The 18,814-nt window shown below is 39.3% G+C and overlaps 1 protein-coding gene across 1 annotated transcript in view; it reads left to right on the top strand.

The window, feature by feature from the left end:
* Positions 1 to 18,814, top strand: part of CTNNA1 (catenin alpha 1) — a 185,816-nt gene that overhangs the window by 19,719 nt on the left and 147,283 nt on the right. Inside the window, exons 2-3 of the mRNA XM_057540325.1 lie at positions 8,193 to 8,299; positions 9,671 to 9,866. Coding sequence (XP_057396308.1) covers positions 8,195 to 8,299; positions 9,671 to 9,866 — 301 coding nt within the window. The 5' untranslated portion in view covers positions 8,193 to 8,194. The remainder of the gene's footprint in view (positions 1 to 8,192; positions 8,300 to 9,670; positions 9,867 to 18,814) is intronic.

Genomic DNA, 18,814 nt, shown 5'->3' on the forward strand with positions numbered 1-18,814 from the left:
CAGTGGCTTCTCTTGTTGCAGATCATGGGCTCCAGGCACATGGGCTTCAGCATTTGTGGCTCGTGGGCTCTAGAGCACAGGCTCAGTAGTTGTGGTGCACGGGCTTAGTTGCTCCACAGCCATGTGGGATCTTCCTGGACCAGGGCTCGAACCCGTGTCCCCTGCATTGGCAGGCAGATTCTTAACCACTGCGCCACGGGGGAAGCCCTTCATTAGATTTTTAAATGTTCTACCTCCGCTTTTTGAAATCCTTTTAGGGTTGGGGTCACCAAAAGCATAACTTGATTCTGTAGTATAGTTTAATAACATTTGGTGTCACTCTTGGAGGGGCCTTTGATTAAAGATGCCTCCTCACAAGGCAGTCTGCTTCCATCATGGTTATTGAAAGACTTGAAAACACACTGAATGGGTTCTCAGTTTTCAAGTGTCAGTATATTTCAAGTTTCTCAATGGAAGTGAGTGATTGAGTCCTTTGCCTTAACACCTACCTCCTCAGAGACAGTACTTAAGAGGATGTGGAGTTCTGGGATGTGGAATCAGAAAGGACTTCAGGGGAGAATCTTGTTTAGTGATTGCAAAGTGTTGACCAACAGGGCAAACATAGTACTCAGATATGAGTGTTTGTCCCATACAGTGGTAAAATCTTTTGGAACAAGTTTCTAACATTAAAGTTGGGAGATTTAATGTAAAAATCTGCAAGTTTGGATGTCTTAAAAAATTGAATGATCTGCTGACTAAAGGTGTTCATGATAAAGATTGCCTGGAGCTCATGGGAAGCTGGGCACATGCTTTTCCCATTTATCACTCCCTAGTGGGTCTCCCCAGACCCAGAGAGGTCAGGGTCGTTTGCAGTTCATTATTGTGCTTACACTCTGCCTTTTTTTCCAGTTAATAAGAAAGTGAAATTATTTTGTAATTGGGAAAACAAAAGACCAAAAAGACTTTTTTTGAGAATTTAGAAATTTTTATTATCAACATATGTACAGATCATCAGGGGACTCTTGTTCTTTCTCTAAGGCAGTCCTAATTTTTCTCCAAGTGTCTGAAGCCTTTTTCCCCGTTACTGGACTGATCCAGTCTTCCCAGGCTCACCTTGGGCAGCTTGCTCCCTCTTTGAGTTACCTCCAAACAGCTTTCCTTCTCCTTGGCAACTTCCCTGTGGCCTGAGACCTTGTCTCTCTCTCAGCTCAGGACTCTCATCCTGGTCTCCAGTTTTGCTCATTGGGCCCGAGCAATGGATTCTAAAACCGTAAGAATGCACGTGTATGGTGTTTGGACCTTGATTTGCTGGTTTTCAAAAGTAATCAAGTCCTCAGGCCAGGTACCTTTCCTCAGGCAGGGGTTAGGCTAAGTGCTTTTCCCTGGGCTCCTTTCAAGAAGGCTTTTTATTTCAAGAAAAAAATGAAAGGGTGTATTTCTTTGGGAAAGTGAATTGTTGTATGTTGTACTTGTTTAATAATTAAAATCCAAATGTGACCACATGTCTTCTTGCAGCTAGCTTCGCTTAAGTTGTCTTTTGACTCCTTCCCTCTGCAACCTTTGAAAGATTTTCTGTTTTGTGTTGATACAGTGGCTGGAATGCTAGGATACAGAAATGTGGGATCCATGGGGAAAAATCATTCCTTCTGAAATGTCTTATCTTTGACATTTGATGACATTTGCTTGAGCTGTTGTCAGTCCTGTAGCAATCTAAAGGACTCCCATCTCCTAGGGTTTACTGACTTGGGCTGATGTTTAGTGGGCAAATAACCTTTAAAAACCAAAGTATAGGCTTGACATAATATGAGTGTAGAGAGCAAATTTGCCCACTTGAAATGAAACAAATTCCCTGGAAATGGGCATTCTGTGTTACCAGATTAAGCAAATCCACATTCCTTTTGGCATTCCATCTTCAGCGATTCTAGAATTTTTAGATGATGCCTCCAGTAATATTTTCAGCTATATCTAAAGGAGTCTACCTATTTGTGCCTCAAGCATGCATTTATGGGAGAGGATACAAACAGATATTTTTTATACTAAAGTTGTTAGGAGTGTACTGGTCACAGACACGCGCAGTTCTACCTTGTCCTGGTCATTATTCAAATATAGGATTTAGATGTCTGATGTTGCTTTCTGTATAGAGGGTTTAGAACTGTGCTGTCCGATAAGGTAGTCACTGGTGGCTATTTAACATTAAAATGAAATAAAATAAAGATAGTCAATTCTCAGCTACACTAGCCACATTTCAAGACGTCTCTCTCCCTCTCCTCTCCTCTCCCCTCCCCCCTCCTTGTTCTCTCCCTGTCCTCTCCCTTTCCTCCTCCCTTCTCCTTCCCCTCTGCTCCTCCTCCCTTCTCTTCTCTCCTGCTACCCCTCCCTCTCTCCATCCTCTCATTTTTCCCTTCAATTTCCCTCTGTTCCTTATCTTTCTCCTCTCTCCCTCCTTTTCTTCTCCTTCCCACTCTCCCTCCTATTTTCCATTCTTCTCTGTATATATGCATATATTTAATACATTAGTTTTTTTCTGAACCATATGAGAGTAAGTTGCAGACATCATTCCCATTACATGTCACAAGGACATAGCTACAATATAATGATGGGAATTTGAAAATTTAACATTGATACATTACTATTTATTATCTATTTCAGAGTCCCTGATCAAATTTTATCAGTTGTCTCAATTTTTTTTTCCTCCTAATACAATTTTCAGTCCAGAATGACTGCATTTAGTTTTCATGTCTTTTTTAGCCTCTTTTAATTTGGAAGAATTTCTCAGCCTATCTTTGTTTTTTCCTACCTTGACATTTTTTTTTTTTAAGCATCTTTATTGAAGTATAATTGCCTTACAATGGTGTGTTAGCTTCTGCTTTATAACAAAGTGAATCAGTTATACATATACATATGTTCCCATATCTCTTCCCTCTTGCATCTCCCTCCCACCCTCCCCATCCCACCCCTCTAGGTGGTCACAAAGCACCGAGCTGATCTCCCTGTGCTATGATCTCCCTGTGCTATGCGGCTGCTTCCCACTAGCTATCTATTTTACATTTGGTAGTGTATATATGTCCATGCCACTCTCTCACCCTGTCACATCTCACCCCACCCCCTCCCCATATCCTCAGTCCATTCTCTAGTACTACCTTGACATTTTTGAGGACTGTATAGCTATTCTGTAGAATATCCATCACTTTGAGTTTGTCTGATGTTTCCTCATGACAAGATTGAGGTTATGTAATATTGGTAGGAAATACCACAGAAGGTGATGCTGTATCCTTCTCAGTGCATTGTACCAGGGGGTACATGATGTCCATTTGTCCCATTATTAGGGATGTTAATTTTTGTCACTTGGCTAAGGTGGTGTTTGCCAGGTTTCTGCACTGCAGTGTTATATTTCCCCTCTTGGTAATCAGTAATCTGTTGGGAGTTACTATGAGACTATGTAAGTACTCAGTTTCTTAGTAAACTTTTCATCTGTTTGCTTTAGCATTCTTTGATAATTCTTGCCTGAATATTATTGTGATGTTTCCTAAATGGTGATTTTTGTAAATATGTTATTCCTTCTCTATTCGTTAATTTCCTATTACGGAGGAACTTTTCTTCTCTTTTGTTCATATTATCGTGGACTCATTCAGTGGATCACAGTCTCTTTTATTTAATTTAATGTTCACAAAAGCCATCTAAAGATAATGATAGTCTTTTTTCTTTATTATTATTATTATTTTTCTTTATTTTTTTGGCTGCATCGAGTATTATTATTATTTTTCTTTATTTTTTTGGCTGTGTCGGGTCTTAGTTGCAGCACACTGGATCTTTGTTGAGGCATGCGGGATCTTTCGTTGTGGCTCGCAGGCTTCTCTCTAGCTGTGGTGCACGGGCTCCAGAGGGTGTGGGCTCTGTAGTTTGTGGCACTCAGGCTCTCTAGTTGAGACACGAGAGCTCAGTAGTTGTGGCGCGCGGGCTTAGTTGCCCCGTGGCATGTGGGATCTTAGTTCCCCGACAGGGGTCGAACCTGTGTGCCCTGCATACAGGTAAAGAAGGTGGATTCTTTACCACTGGACCACCAGGGAAGTCCCTGATAGTCTTTTTCTAAAAAGTAAATGATAGTTTTATTTTATAAATGAGGAAACAAGTTCAAAGTGATTAAGTGATGATCAAGCCTGCCTTTTGATTATATTGTCCTTACAATTTGTAAAATAAAGATTCTGCTTTTTTTCATTACAAAAACAACTTTCTAAATACCTGTAATTTTATAAAATCAGAAAATACAATTATAAAAAAGAATGTTAAAACCACTCATAATCCCCAAATCTTAGAGGTAACATCATTGTTAATAATTTGGTTTATATATCCCCCTGCAGTTATACTTCATATTGTTTTCAAAATCCCCTTTCCGTCTTCAGTAGTATGTATTTTGAACATTTTCTCATAAACCTCTACATTTTCCCCATTTTTAAAATGAGAAATTTCAGGTATACACACCCAGCCACACACTACATGTCTTCCATCTAATTTAACATTTATGAATATTTTTTCATAATTCCTTGGTCTCTCTGTGTATGTATTTTTACTTTCGCTGAATTTGAAAGTTGCAGTCATCTTGACATTTCACCCCTAGATATTTCAACCTGCATCTCCTAAAAATAGTACTTTTTCTTTTTCTTTTTTTTTTTTATAGCTACTTTATTTATTTATTTATTTATTTTTTGGCTGTGTTGGGTCTTCGGTTCGTGCGAGGGCTTTCTCTGGTTACGGCAAGTGGGGGCCACTCCTCATCGCGGTGCGGGGACCGCTCTTCATCGCGGTGCGCGGGCCTTTCACTATCGCGGCCCCTCCCGTTGCGGGGCACAGGCTCCAGACGCGCAGGCTCAGTAGCTGTGGCTCACGGGCCCAGCTGCTCCGTGGCATGTGGGATCTTCCCAGACCAGGGCTCGAACCCGTGTCCCCTGCATTAGCAGGCAGATTCTCAACCACTGCGCCACCAGGGAAGCCCAGTACTTTTTCTGTATAGCCACAATTGATTATCACATCTATGAAATTGAGCATTAATGCCATAATATAATCTAACATTTAATATTAAAAATTTACCAATTTTCCTGCAAATGTCTTCTTAATAGCTTTTTGTTTCAAACTGGGATCCAAACAATATACATGTATTGCATTAGATTCTTATGTCTCCTGAGCCTTTTAGTCTAAAATACTCCCCACACCCCCCATATTGACTTTTTGACGAGTTAAGGTCCTGTTGTCTTGTAGGATGCCTTACATTCTGGATTTGTCTGTTACCTCATGGTGGTGTTTAACATGCATCTGTATCCCCTATAAATTTCTATACTTCATATAAACTTGCAGTACAGTCTAGGTTAGGGTTTCTTAACCTGCACTGAATTTGAATTGGAAAAATTTTGTCTTTGTTGTTATTATTAATAGGAATTTAGCATTTCCTTCTATTATTAACAATAGAAAACCAACTCCAGTTTTCAGTTGAACCTCTAACTTTGTCCCACTAGTAGGAATCTCAGTGCTTTTCATATGTGCAGCAATTGTAATGTATTTTGAAAAAGTGCGTGTTCATTATTACTTCGAAGTAGTTATCAGACTTCTTGACATTTTTTTAAAAAAATTATTTATTTATTTTTTTGGCTGCGTTGGGTCTTCCTTGCTGTGCGCGGGCTTTCTCTAGTTGCGGCGAGCGGGGGCTACTCTTTGTTGCAGTGTACGGGCTTCTCATTGCGGTGGCTTCTCTTGTTGCGGAGCAGGGGCTCTAGGCGCACAGGCTTCAGTAGTTGTGGCACATGGGCTCAGTAGTTGTGGCTCGCAGGTTCTAGAGTGCGGGCTCAGTAGTTGTGGTGCACGGGCTTAGTTGCTCCACGGCATGTGGGATCTTCCTGGACCAGGGCTCGAACCCGTGTCCCCTGCATTGGCAGGCAGATTCTTAACCACTGCACCGCCAGGGAAGTCCCTTGACATCTTATTTAATATGTTAATTAAGAGCATATATATTACTGCATCACACATTTGTGAAGTATTTTTATAGCTAAATTTCAGTATATGTGTTTCCTTGGTAATCCTTTGAATTGTATTTCATGCATTTAAAAAAAGTTCTGAGAAAGGGTCTATAGCTACCCTGTGCAGTACTGAAGCCACTAGCCACATATGGCTATTGAGCCCTTGAAGTGTGGCTTTCTGAATTTAAATGTGCCTTAAGTGTAAAACACATCCCAGATTTCTAACACTTAGTACTTATGTAAACATCTCTAATTAAAAAAAACTGATTACATAACTAAACGATAATATTTTAGATATACTGTTTTAAATAAAATATATTATTGAAATTAATTTCATCAGTTTCTTTTTACTTTTTTAACACGGCTACTAGAAAAATTTAAATTACATAGGTGACTTGTATCATATTTCTATTGGACAACATTAATCTATAGGCTTTACTAGACTGCTAAAGGGTACATTGAAAAAGGTTTAGAATCCCTGTGCAGAGGCTTCATTAGACTCAGGTTAAACATTTAGTTTTAATTTTGCTGTTGCACAGCTAACTTTGCTCAGTTTATAGTAATACAGAGGCTCTTGAAAAACATTTAAAACTTATTTTTCATTAAGAATACTTTTTAGGAAACGTAGGGCACTTCATATTTCATTATGTTAGGCATATACTATCAGAGTTGCATTATTAGCAATACTAAGTTTAGTTATTTAAGGGAATGATTATTAGATCTCAACATTGTAAAGGTATATCTTGCCCCCTTTGTAATTAGTAAGTAACCTGTTCAGGTGATACTTTGGCACCTTACAAATACCCTATATTCCCCAATAGCCTATCACCTAATGGTGTTAACATTCATTGATAATCTGTGTTTGAATCAGTTATCACACTGGGGTTTGCAAAATGGTCATTTTCTAATTCTATTCTACATTTATGGTACAGAAATTCTCTTCCCACCCCCTTTCTTTTGAGGATCCCTGTGGTCATAGGATAGCTATCTAATAGGCAGTTACAGTCATCATTTATTCTTCTTGATACTCAACTTGTGAATTTAGCCAATGGAGCCCTTGGTTCTTGTATCTTTTTGATATGATCTTATTAGTCTTTGTGTCTTTCCTTGCTTTCTGCACAGTAGGATATATCAGACCTGTAATAAGCCTTTTTTTTTTAAAGGAAATAGTATTTAATAGAAATAAAGACCTGGGCAGTGAGAACACTAATTTTTGTTTTTTCTAAATTTTGTCAGTATAGTTTTTTAAGAGTAACACAGTATCCCCTTGTGTGGTTGGTTGTGTGATTTATTCAGTGATCTGTTGTTTGAAATTTAGGTAGCTTCCAGTTTTTAATGATTGTATACAGTGCTGATGTGAACATCATTGTATCCAAGTTTTTACATGTACCTTAATTTTTCCTTTAGAATAAAAATTGAGAGGTAGAATTTCTTGTTCACAAAAATGCAGCCTTTTAAGGTTTTATATTTCTGTGAACAGTTTGTTGTCTGGAAAGTTTTAGTGTTTACCTCAACTACATGTCTCACCTGGTTTTCTGGTGTTTCTTTAATCTTTTAGGCACTACTTTTAGAAACAAACACCAACTGCTTGGTATTTTGGCTGAAGTCTTTTCCCTTAGTCTTAAAGCCTCTGTCTAATGGAGGTTTACCTTGACACTGATACAGTGATATTTGACTAAGTGTGACTTGAAATTTCTTCTGGCTACAAGTGATAATAGCTGTAGGTGCAGAGGGCAGTAGGCTTAAGCATTATGTTTTAATACAGTAAGACAAGAAATTCTCTAAGAATCCATCAAACATTGAAGTGAGGTTTACCTTTTAGATAATAGTGTATTATAAATATTTTGGAATAAGAAAAACCAGAATCTTCTGTATTAGTCTTCTGTCACTTTAGCTTTTCATCCTAATTCTAAGTCAGTGTGGAAAAACTGGAGGTAGAAGTGTTTTGGTGCCAGAGAAGCCGAAAGGGAAAAGCTCTGTGTGTTTGGGAATGCCCTCTTACAGTAGCCCTAATGTTTGTAAACTCGAAATCTTAAGTGTAAGAGGTTGTAAGAATTATGGGCCCTCATGTGCAGGCTGGTAAGAATTTTTTTCATCTTGTGGTGATTGTAGCTTTCCTGGTATAAAAGTCCTTAAGTAGGAGAAGATTTGTTATATGTTTCATGTTTGTGTTTGATACTTGCCTGACTTTGTCTTTTTCTCTTTCAGAAATGACTGCTGTCCACGCAGGCAACATAAACTTCAAATGGGACCCCAAAAGTCTAGAGATCAGGACTCTGGCAGTTGAAAGACTGTTGGAGCCTCTTGTTACCCAGGTAAGAATCTGCAAACAAATACATAGTTGTTGTAACATGGTTCCATAGCAATAGGCCCGGATAATAAACACAAGGCAAGGTTATTTAGTTCAAAGCCTTAATTTCAGTGGTTGAGTTTAGACTGATTAGTAATGAGACAGTTTGGCTCCACTAATAGTTAAATATTGATGTGTGGCTTCATTTAGCCCTTTAGAAACACATTTGCTGCCATTTTTTCAGTCTTATTGGCAGTAATAGGGGCTAGTGGTATGTAGTGTGACTAATACTTAAAAGTATTTCCAAAAAAGATAGGATTCGGATCCTTGACTGTTAAGCCTCTTCACCCTGCTTAACACACCTTTTGTTGTCTAGGATTGATTAACAGGTCATTTAACTTGAGGGTGTAGGTTTGGTATGTTTTGTTACAAGTACTGGATATAACAGTGTGATGACATTTCATTAACTGTTAGCAACTAGCTATGCACTTTTAGTGTTTTGGCACATTTTACTCCTGGGTGTGTGTGTGAGAGAGAGAGAGAGAGAGAGACAGATACCGTGCGAGCACGAAAATGAGATGTAATGGCATGTGCTGTCTTTTTAAAAAACTCCATTCTAGCTCATAAATATAAACTAGTATTATAAATAAGTAAGTAAGTAAGTAGAGTGTGTGGTAATACTTGAGAATATTTACCTTCTTGGAGCCCGTCTACTGCAGCTCTCAGTTAGGTCTTCTGTGGACCGCGTTACACTAATAAATGTTTGGTCATCTTCAACCTATACAGATCGTCATTATTATATGTGTTAATGATGGTTAATGTCTGGGACTTAAAACACCATCACAGTAGGCAGCTTTGGGCAATTGTTCCTTTCTTTATTAAGGGCCTTTCCTAATTAATTGCGATTTATGTGAATAAACTGAAAAGATTTCAGAAGCAAGTTATCTTAAAACATTTTGCGCAGGTTGAAAACATGGAAAAATGTGACCTCCAGGCAGATCTAATAAATTTCATTGTTAACCTCTTTCTAACCTTCTTGATGACATGCAGTAGAGACATGTAACTTGTTTGTTACCAGTTTTTAATTTGTAAAATGAAGCTTAAAAACCTAATGATCATGTTTGAGGAATTAAAATATTCATTATATTTCTTAGCTTACACATTGAGATAGCTAAATTATTTTGGAAACTAAATAGAGTATCATTCCTGAATATCTTAAATATGGAGAGAGTTGTATGTTATTTGTTAATGCTTAATGGAATCTCATAAGTGTGATGTTTCATTTTATTATGAATAATTTATTCTTGCTACCTTTAAAGATGTTAGTCTTTCTGTTTTTTTTTTTTTTTTAAATTTTAATTGACTACAATTTAATTTTCAAAAATGAAACTTTTAGGTTACAACCCTGGTAAACACCAATAGCAAGGGGCCCTCTAATAAGAAGAGAGGTCGTTCTAAGAAGGCCCATGTTTTGGCTGCATCTGTTGAACAGGCAACTGAGAATTTCTTGGAGAAGGGGGATAAAATTGCAAAGGAGAGTCAGTTTCTCAAGGAGGAGCTTGTGGCTGCTGTAGAAGATGTTCGAAAACAAGGTAGGTCAATATTGCTTTTTATAGAGAGGGGCAGGCCTTTCTAGAAAAATAATCCTTGAAGGTGACTTTTTGTGGTCAGTATTTTCATTCTTACATGCTTGCCAGTTGCTCAAGTAACTATGAATGTTCACTTAGTGGAGATGTATTAAGTTGTACTGGCTTAAGCTTTAATCAGGAGAGATTAACAAAGGAACGTCTTTTTTGGAGAATCTGAATCCAGTTCCCTTGGGTGTTCCAAATAATAGTTGAGTCTTAGAAATGTTATAGCACAATTTGATAGGAAATAAATGGGGCAGAAGTTTATCTTTTATCCTAGGTAATAGCTCTTAGTTTGTGCTGAAGATGTAAGGGTGATAAAATGGAAAAATGTCCAGCCATTCTGAAAATACACTAGAAACTGCTTCATTCTGTCAGACTGGTATGTTAAATCAGCCATGCATATTTGCACTGGCTTGAGTTTAAAATAATTTAAATGTGAACTTAAGGGAAACATTTTTTTGGGAAACTCAGAAGTAGTAAAAAGTGAAATTGTAACCCACAGCGTATCAGTAGTTACTATTAGAAAAACTGTCATCACTATGATGTAATAAGCACGATATAAGAGGACTTTATTTAAAAAATTTTTTTATTTTATATTGGAATATAGTTGATTAACAATGTTGTATTAGTTTCAGGTGTACAGTAAAGTGATTCAGTTATGCATATACATGTATTGGTTATCTAGATAAGAGGACTTTAAATCTGGACGATTAACTTCTTGAAACCTGCAGTTTTGTGTTAAACTTCTGGTCCAGCAGGAGGACTTCAACAAAGACATAGGTTTTTTTATGGCTGTTGGATATCGTCTAAGGTGAACTGACCTTCTGCTCTGTGCATGTGCTTTACTGGCTTTTGGGAGAACCTCAGTGGCTCTCTGATGGCTGACAGCAATGTACATAGTCCCTTGGAATCTTAAGTCAAATTCATCCCTGTGACAGTACCCAAAAAGAGCAGTGCATTAAATGGAGATGCTATCTCCCATTGTTCTGAGTTTGCGAATAAATATTTCTAATACTGCAAATGATGAGATTACTTAAGTTCCATAATACTAGCTAGGTGGATGTGTTAGTTTTCTCTGGCTGCCATAATAAATTACTACAAACTTGGTAGCTTAGAACAACAGAAATTTTTTTTTGAAGTTCTGGAGGCCCGATATCTGAAATCAAGGCGTCAGCAGGGTTGATTTTTTTCTTGGGGCCTCAGATGAAGAATCTGTTCCATGTTCTTTCCTGGCTTCTGTTTGTTGCTGGCAATCCTTGGCATTCCTTGGCTTATAGACCCATCACTCCAATATCTGGCTCTTTTTGTCACATGGTATTTATTCTCCCATGTATCTCTGTGTTGCAAAGTTACCTCTTATAAGGACATTAGTGACTGATTTAGGGTCCACCCAGTATGACCTCATCTTAATTTGATTATATCTGCAAAGACCCTATATCTAAATAAGGCCACATTCACAGGTTCTGGGTGGACTTGAATTTTGGCGGGACACTATCAACTTGGTAGAGTGGGTTTTTAATGAATTTATCTTAAAGTGGTTTAATTTTCCAATTCAGGACAATTTTTGAGCTTCCTGTTGAGGAAATCAGGACGCTGTTACTTCATAGACCTCAGAAAGTTTTGTTTCCTAGGCCTTCTTGCCTCCTCTAATGAAACTCACAGTCTTAACAGGTGAATTTGGTCAAGTGTTCATTGTCTAGTGACTAAGACATTTATTTTCAAAATAAAGCTTAATTATTGCAAGAAACTTTTTTTTCCACTGTATATGTTCCTTGTTTCAGAAGTTACTCTGATACAAATGTGTAGCAATCATGGTATAATACACTCTCCCCAAGCACCCCCCCCATTATGAATGCATATCTAAATTTCTGTTTCTTTGTTTTTTTTGTTTATATCTGAGAAAATCTTTTATGTGGCTCTGAATCATAAATACTTGTTCGTCCCAGTCCAGCTTTGCAATTATTTTTGATCTATTCATGATTTAGTCACCATAATTTTCCTTCTCCTTGCAGGAAGACAAAACAAAACAAAAGTAAAACTAAAGCAAATATATAGCTGCCTGTCATGATCGTTACTGTATCAGATGTGAAAAGCTGAAGTGCCTTGCCTTTTTTCTGTTGGCTTACTTTTTTCTCTGGTGATTGTTAACAAATGGTGATGCAGCCTCTCTCCTATCATAAGTAGAAAATACGTGGTATGAAAATGGTTAAGCACAGATTCTTTAGTCAACCAAACCTTGTTGGTTATGTTGTTGAAGCTGTTTACTCATCATTTGAAACCCTGAAGTGATGTTAATATATCTGCAGATTCTTTGACACCTCTCTGTTTAGAAAGTGGCGTCTAACTTTGATTCTCTTGAATGTGTGTTGTACTTAGAGACTCCTGGTTCTATAAAGAATAGAATGTGGTGAGGAAGTTACACTATTTACTTTCGAAGCAAAGTCATAAAAAGAGTGTTGTATCCTCTTATCTCTTTCTCATGGGTTATTCAGTCTGGGGGAAGCTGGCTGCTATGTTACACAAGGACACTCAGGAGGTCTTGTGGAGAGGAACTGATGTCTCCTGTACCAATTTGCCAAGCATGTAAGTAAGCTGCCTTGGAAGCACATCCCCCAGCTACAGTCAAGTTTCAGGTGATGGCAGCCCCAACCAACCCTGAATTCCTGACCCACAGAAAACTTGGGGAGATAATAAATATTTATTTCAAGCAACCAAATTTTGGGGTAATTTATTGGGTAGGGAAAGATAATTAATGCAAAAACCTTTCCCAGGCCCGCTTTCAGTGGTCCTGAGCACTTATGCAAAACTCTGACCTAACTGCTCTGAATTTCACTGGCATATAAAATGTAGAGTAATTATGATTTATCCTAGCACTCCATAGCAGATTGACTAATGAAGCAGAGTTAGAATCCTTTGCATTTCAAGTCTGTTGCTTACCCACTGAAACACTTATAAAGGATGTATATTTATTTATTTTTATTTATTTATTTTTGGCTGCGTTGGGTCTTTGTTGCTGGGCATGGGCTTTCTCTAGTTGCAGCGAGCAGGGCTACTCTTCATTGTGGCGCTCGGGCTTCTCATTGCAGTGACTTCTCTTGTTGCAGAGTGTGGGCTCTAGGTGCGTGCACTTCATTAGTTGTGGCACGCGGGCTCAGTAGTTGTGGCTCACGGGCTCTAGAGCGCAGACTCAGTAGTTGTGGCGCACAGGCTTAGTTGATCTGCGGCATGTGGGATCCTCCCGGACCAGGACTCGAACCCGTGTCCCCTGCACTGGCAGGCGGATTCCTAACCACTGCACCACCAGGGAAGTCCCTAAAGGATGTATAAAAAGATTATTTTGTTCCAAATTAATGTGGGCTACTTTTGCCTAGTACAAGTTGGCTTTTTTTTTTTTTTTTTTTTTTTTTTGGGTAAAGTTCAAGTAGTAAGTATTTTAGACCTTATTGGCGATAAGGTCTTTCTTGACACTATTGAGTTCTGCAGTTGTGTTGGGAAAGCAGCTATTCAGTACATAAACAAATGGGCATGGCTGTATTCCAAGGAAAACTTGTTTATAAAAACAGGGAGTTGGCCAGATTTGACCCACAGGCTGTAGTTAGCTGACCTCTGATCTAGGGTTAAAGATATGAGCTTACTGTTTTCAAATAAATAATTGATTTAGGTACTTATAATGCTTTTGAGCCAAAAATTGGACCTTCTATATCTTTGAGTTTGTACAAGCCCTGTGCTTTCTGTGCAGTCATAATTAATAACCAGAGACTTGAATGCATGCAGTTTTTCAGCATAACTTAATTTTCTTTTTGTATTTGCCCCTGATTACATGAATAATAAACACAAACATTTGTGAGTACACTAAAACGTTATCATAACACTGTCAGTTGGTAAAACATTCACATACATAAATGCAGGGTCACTTTACCTCAAGACCAGGTGAGTCTCCTGTCGTGGATGGGAGCCAATTATCAATTGCATGGCCTCCAAACCCCTGTGATCTAGGGATTTCATTGTACTGCTAGTCAGCCCAAACTAGTTGTTAACTACCTTATATGGGCTGAGGCATACATGTGCCTCATAGAGATGTGCTTTTTTGGGACCCTGCCCACCCCCCATGTTCCCCTCCCTGATTAGGTCATTCTTACTTTATACTTTTTCTTCCTAGCTCTTAGCATAATGATAATTAAATAATTGGTTGTCTTCCCCTCTCTAGGCTCCAGCAGGGTAGGTTCTGTGCTGGTCTGGTGACTGTTCTCTGGGCAGCTATCATGGTGCCTGTTCTATGATAGGCACTTAAATGTTTGAGGAAGGTAATTGACTATGTTCTCCAAGAATTATGTGAGCAATGGCTCTTTCCAAAAATTAAGGTGAGTTTCCTCCCCACTGCTAAGTGTAAATGCAGGGATACAGGTGGAGAATCTTACCTTAAAAAAAAAGAAATTGAGATATAATTCACTTAACATAAAATTCACCCTTTTAAAATGTATATGATTCAGTGGTTTTTAGTATATTCACAGAATTGTGCAACTGTCACCATTATTTAATTCCAGAACATTTTCATTGCCCCCAAAAGAAATCTCATACCCATTAGCATTCATTCCTTATACATATATTGATTTTTTAAAAAAATTTGTTTAATTTATTTATTTTTGGTCACGTTGGGTCTTCGTTGCTGCATGCGGCTTTCTCTAGTTGTGGTGAGCAGGGGCTACTCTTCGTTGCAGTGTGTGTGCTTCTCATTTCAGTGGCTTCTGTTGTTGCGGAGCATGGGCTCTAGGCGCGCGGGTTCCAGTAGTTGTGGTATGTGGGCTCAGTAGTTGTGGCTCGTGGGCTTAGTTGCTCTGCGGCATGTGGGATCTTCCCGGACCAGGGCTCGAACCCATGTCCCCTGCATTGGCAGGCGGATTCTTAACCACTACGCCACCAGGGAAGCCCATATATTGACGTATTTTAACGATACCTGGAAAAGAGTATTCATGAGTCCTTGAATAGGGCTCTGATGAGCAAAAGAGGGCCCTTAACTGATTAGGAGACATCCAAGGGACAGAGATGGGAAAGCCTAAATGAAACTTGTTTGAAAAGGGGAGACATTAAAAAAGGAGGACCAGTGATGGTAAATTGGAAGTTGACTGATGAGGAATAGTTTCTACTAGAACAGGATGTTTTAATCCATTAGTTACAATTCACAGTTAGATCTCAAAGGCCAAGAACAGAGACTTGCTGCTGCATCAGTGACTTCTTCCCTACAGCTCTTGGGCATTTCTGGGTGGAGGAGGGAGGAGAAGGCCCCAGAATCTGAGGTGCACCTTTATGTATTCCCGCACGGCTTCTAATGATACTCTGTTTGGTAAAGGGGCCAATGATTGGTGTACTGCGCAACAGTGGATTTCCTGGGAAGAAGCTTGTGTTTAGAGAGACCGGAGTGGGGAAGGGGCTGGGTGACCATGTGTGGTCTCTGATGCAGAGATACTGTCTTCAGGAATTCCCTGGCAGTCCAGTGGTTAGGACTCAGTGCTTCCACTGCAGCGGTCCCCAACCTTTTTGGCAGCAGGGGCCCATTTTGTGGAGGACAGTTTTTCCACAGACGGGGGCGGGGATGGTTCAGGTGGTAATGCGAGCGATGGGGAGCAGGCAGATGAAGCTTCGCTCCCTTGCCCGCACCTCCTTTGCACCTCCTGCTGTGTGGCCCGGTTCCTAACAGTCCGCCGCACCGGTCCGTGGCCTGCGGTTTGGGGACCGCTGCTGTAGGGGGCCTAGTTTCAATCCCTGGTCAGGGAACTAAGATCCTGCATGCAGAGCGGCGCGGCCAAAAAAAAAAAAGGCAGACAGACAGGAGGCTGTTTTTCCTGTTTCATCTTGGAGCTTATAATCAGGACATATGGAAATGTAAATTAATAATAGCATGAGTGTCATGCAAAGAATGGAGTGGACTAGGAGGTAAGCATGGGATTAGAAAAGCTTCCTGAAGGTGCAGTAGTGGATCTTGAAAGGTGAAAGAAGGGAGGGGAAAAAGTCATTCAGGTAAGAAAACCAGCAGACAGAGCAAGATGTGGGTGAGGAACAGTGAGGGTTCTGACTGGAGAGGAGTGCTGGGAGGAGAGGTTGGATAAGAAAGCTTGGAAGCTAGATTTTAGAGGGTGGCTTGGAATGCCAGGTGAAGAAGGGAGCACTGTCCGGGAAATGATACAGGATTAGAGGGTTCTGTGGCTGGAACAGGTCTCCCAGGTTCAGGTTCCCATATATTTAAATATATGTAGTGACTCAGGACTTGCTACCTCTGGAAGCAGCTTTTTCCAGCCTTGTGTTTATTTTTAAAGCTTTTTTCTTCTTAAATTAAACTGAAATATGTCTCCTTAACTTTGTTCCTGTTTTAAGAATTTCTGCCATCTGGGCAACACAGAATAGGAAAAAAAGTGGTGTTTGGGGGAGATTAGTTTCTCAGGTGTGTGCAGGAAGCTTTAAAGTGGTTGGGGGAGAGCCTGGAGGCCAGACCAACAGTCAGGAAACCATCAAGGTGGTGGGCGGTGAGATGGTGCTATTAAGGACAGGACTGCTGCAACAGACCGTGGAAAGGGAGAGTTGGCCAGTTGTCAAGCAGGTTTACTGCCAGCTTGGCCTCTGGTAAATGGCTAATTTTCTTTATAGATAAAACGAAGGGACCTGGTATGTGAAAAATTACAATATTTTCCTCAGACTTGAATCACTTAGGGTATATATTGAGGCAGTGTGTGCTACTAAAAACTCCAGGTGAATTACCTAAAATTAGCATACTCTCCTCAGTTTAGAGCCATTCTAAGATTCTGGTGTGCAGTTTTCCATCAAGTTGAAAAAAATTCCATTACATTATTTGCTTCAGTGTTTATTTACACTACTAAAAAGTCAACTAACAGATTATTTTTTTTAACTTTTTATTTTGATTCACAGGGATTTGCAAAGATAGTACAGAGCAGTGCAGTATACCTTTACCCAGTTTCCCCCAATGGTTACATTTTATGGAACTATAGTACAGTATCAACTCCAGGAAACTGACATTGGCACAGTAATTCTCTGGTTTTATCACCTGTGAAGATTTGTGTAACCATCTCTGCAATCAAGATACAGAACTATTCCATCACCACAAAGCTCTCCCTCATGCTACCCCTTATAGTCATACCCATGTTGCTTATATTCCCCACCATCCCTAGCCCTTGGCAACTAATCTGTCTCCATCTCTAATTCTGTCATTCCCAGAATATTGTATAAGTGGAATCATACAGTATAATATACTGTATATGAGTATATGAGCTTTTGAAATTGGCTTTTTTTTTTTTTTCCACTCAACATGTTGCCCTTGAGAGCCATCCAAGTAGGTGTGTCTATCAGTAGTTTGTCTGTGAGTACTCCATGGTGTGGATGTAGCTTGTCTTTTCATCCTCTTTAACAGGTCTTTTGCATAGTAAGTTTTTAATTTTGATGAAGTCCAATTTATTGATATCTCCCCCCCATTTATGGATTGTGCTTTTTTTTTTTAAATTTATTTTTGGCCGCGTTGGGTCTTTGTTGCTGCACGTGGGCTTTCTGTAGTTGTGGTGGGCGGGGGCTACTCTTTGTTGCAGTGCTTGGGCTTCACGTTGCAGTGGCTTCTCTTGTTGTGGAGCATAGGCTCTAGGCGCGTGGGCTTCAGTAGTTGTGGCACGTGGGCTCAGTAGTTGTGGCGCACAGGCTTAGTTGCTCCACGGCATGTGGGATCTTCCTGGGCCAGGGCTCGAACCCGTGTCCCCTGCATTGGCAGGTGGATTCTTTACCATTGCGCCACCAAGGAAGCCCTTGGATCGTGCTTTTGGTGTCATGTCTAAGAATTCTTTAACAAGCTTTATGTTAGCTCATGAAGTTGTATGTTTTACGTTTAACTCTCAGACTCATTTTGGGTTAGTTTTTGTATAAAATGTGAGGTTTAGGTTGAGTTCTTTTTTCCCTTGTGAACATCCAGTTGTTCCTGTATCATTTGTTGAAAAGACTGTCTTTCCTTCATTGAATTGCTTTTGCACCCTGTTAAAAATCAGTCACCTGTACTTGTGTGGGATTATTTCTGGGTTCTCTGTTCTGTTGTATTATCTATGTGTCTGTTCCTCTACCAATGTTCACACAGTCTTTATTGCTGTAGCTATGAGTCTTAGAATTGGGTAGAGTGATTCCTCCCCCTTTATTCTTTTTCTAAATTGTTTTAGCTATTCTAGTTTTTATTGCTTTTCCATATAAATTTTAGATAATCTTGTCTGTCTACAAAAAAACTGCGATTTTGGTAGGAATTACATTAAACTTGTAATCAATTTGGGGAGAGTTGATATTTTTACTATATTGAGTCTTCTATGAACAAAATATGTTTCCATCAATTTAGATCTTTTTTTATTTCTTTCATTAGTGCTTAGCACCATGTATATATATATAATATATATATCCTCTATATGTTTTATTAGTTTACATTATTTTATTTTTTGAATTATTATAAATAGTATTTTATATTTATTTAGTTTTGTGTTTCTTTTCAAGTCCTTGGCTACACACATAGGCATTTTACCCTAGTTTTATTCCTAGCTTTGATATCATTTTACTATTTTCTTTAAAAAAATTTAACACTAATTACAGGCATTTTTTTATGATTTAGTATAACCTTGGAATTTATTATCTTTAAAACTACGTACTTTCTGGGACTTCCTGGTGGCGCAGTGGTTAAAAATCTGCCTGCCAATGAAGGGGACATGGGTTTGATCCCTGGCCCGGGAAGATCCCCCATGCTGTGGAGCAGCTAAGCCCGTGAGCCACTACTGCTGAGCCCGCATGCCATAACTACTGAAGCCCGCGCACCTAAAGCCCATGCTCCGCAACAAGAGAAGCCACCGTAATGAGAAGCCTGTGCACTGCAACAAAGAGTAGCC

Source organism: Balaenoptera acutorostrata, chromosome 2, assembly GCF_949987535.1.
Source record: "Balaenoptera acutorostrata chromosome 2, mBalAcu1.1, whole genome shotgun sequence".
In the NCBI taxonomy this organism is placed as follows: domain Eukaryota; kingdom Metazoa; phylum Chordata; class Mammalia; order Artiodactyla; family Balaenopteridae; genus Balaenoptera; species Balaenoptera acutorostrata.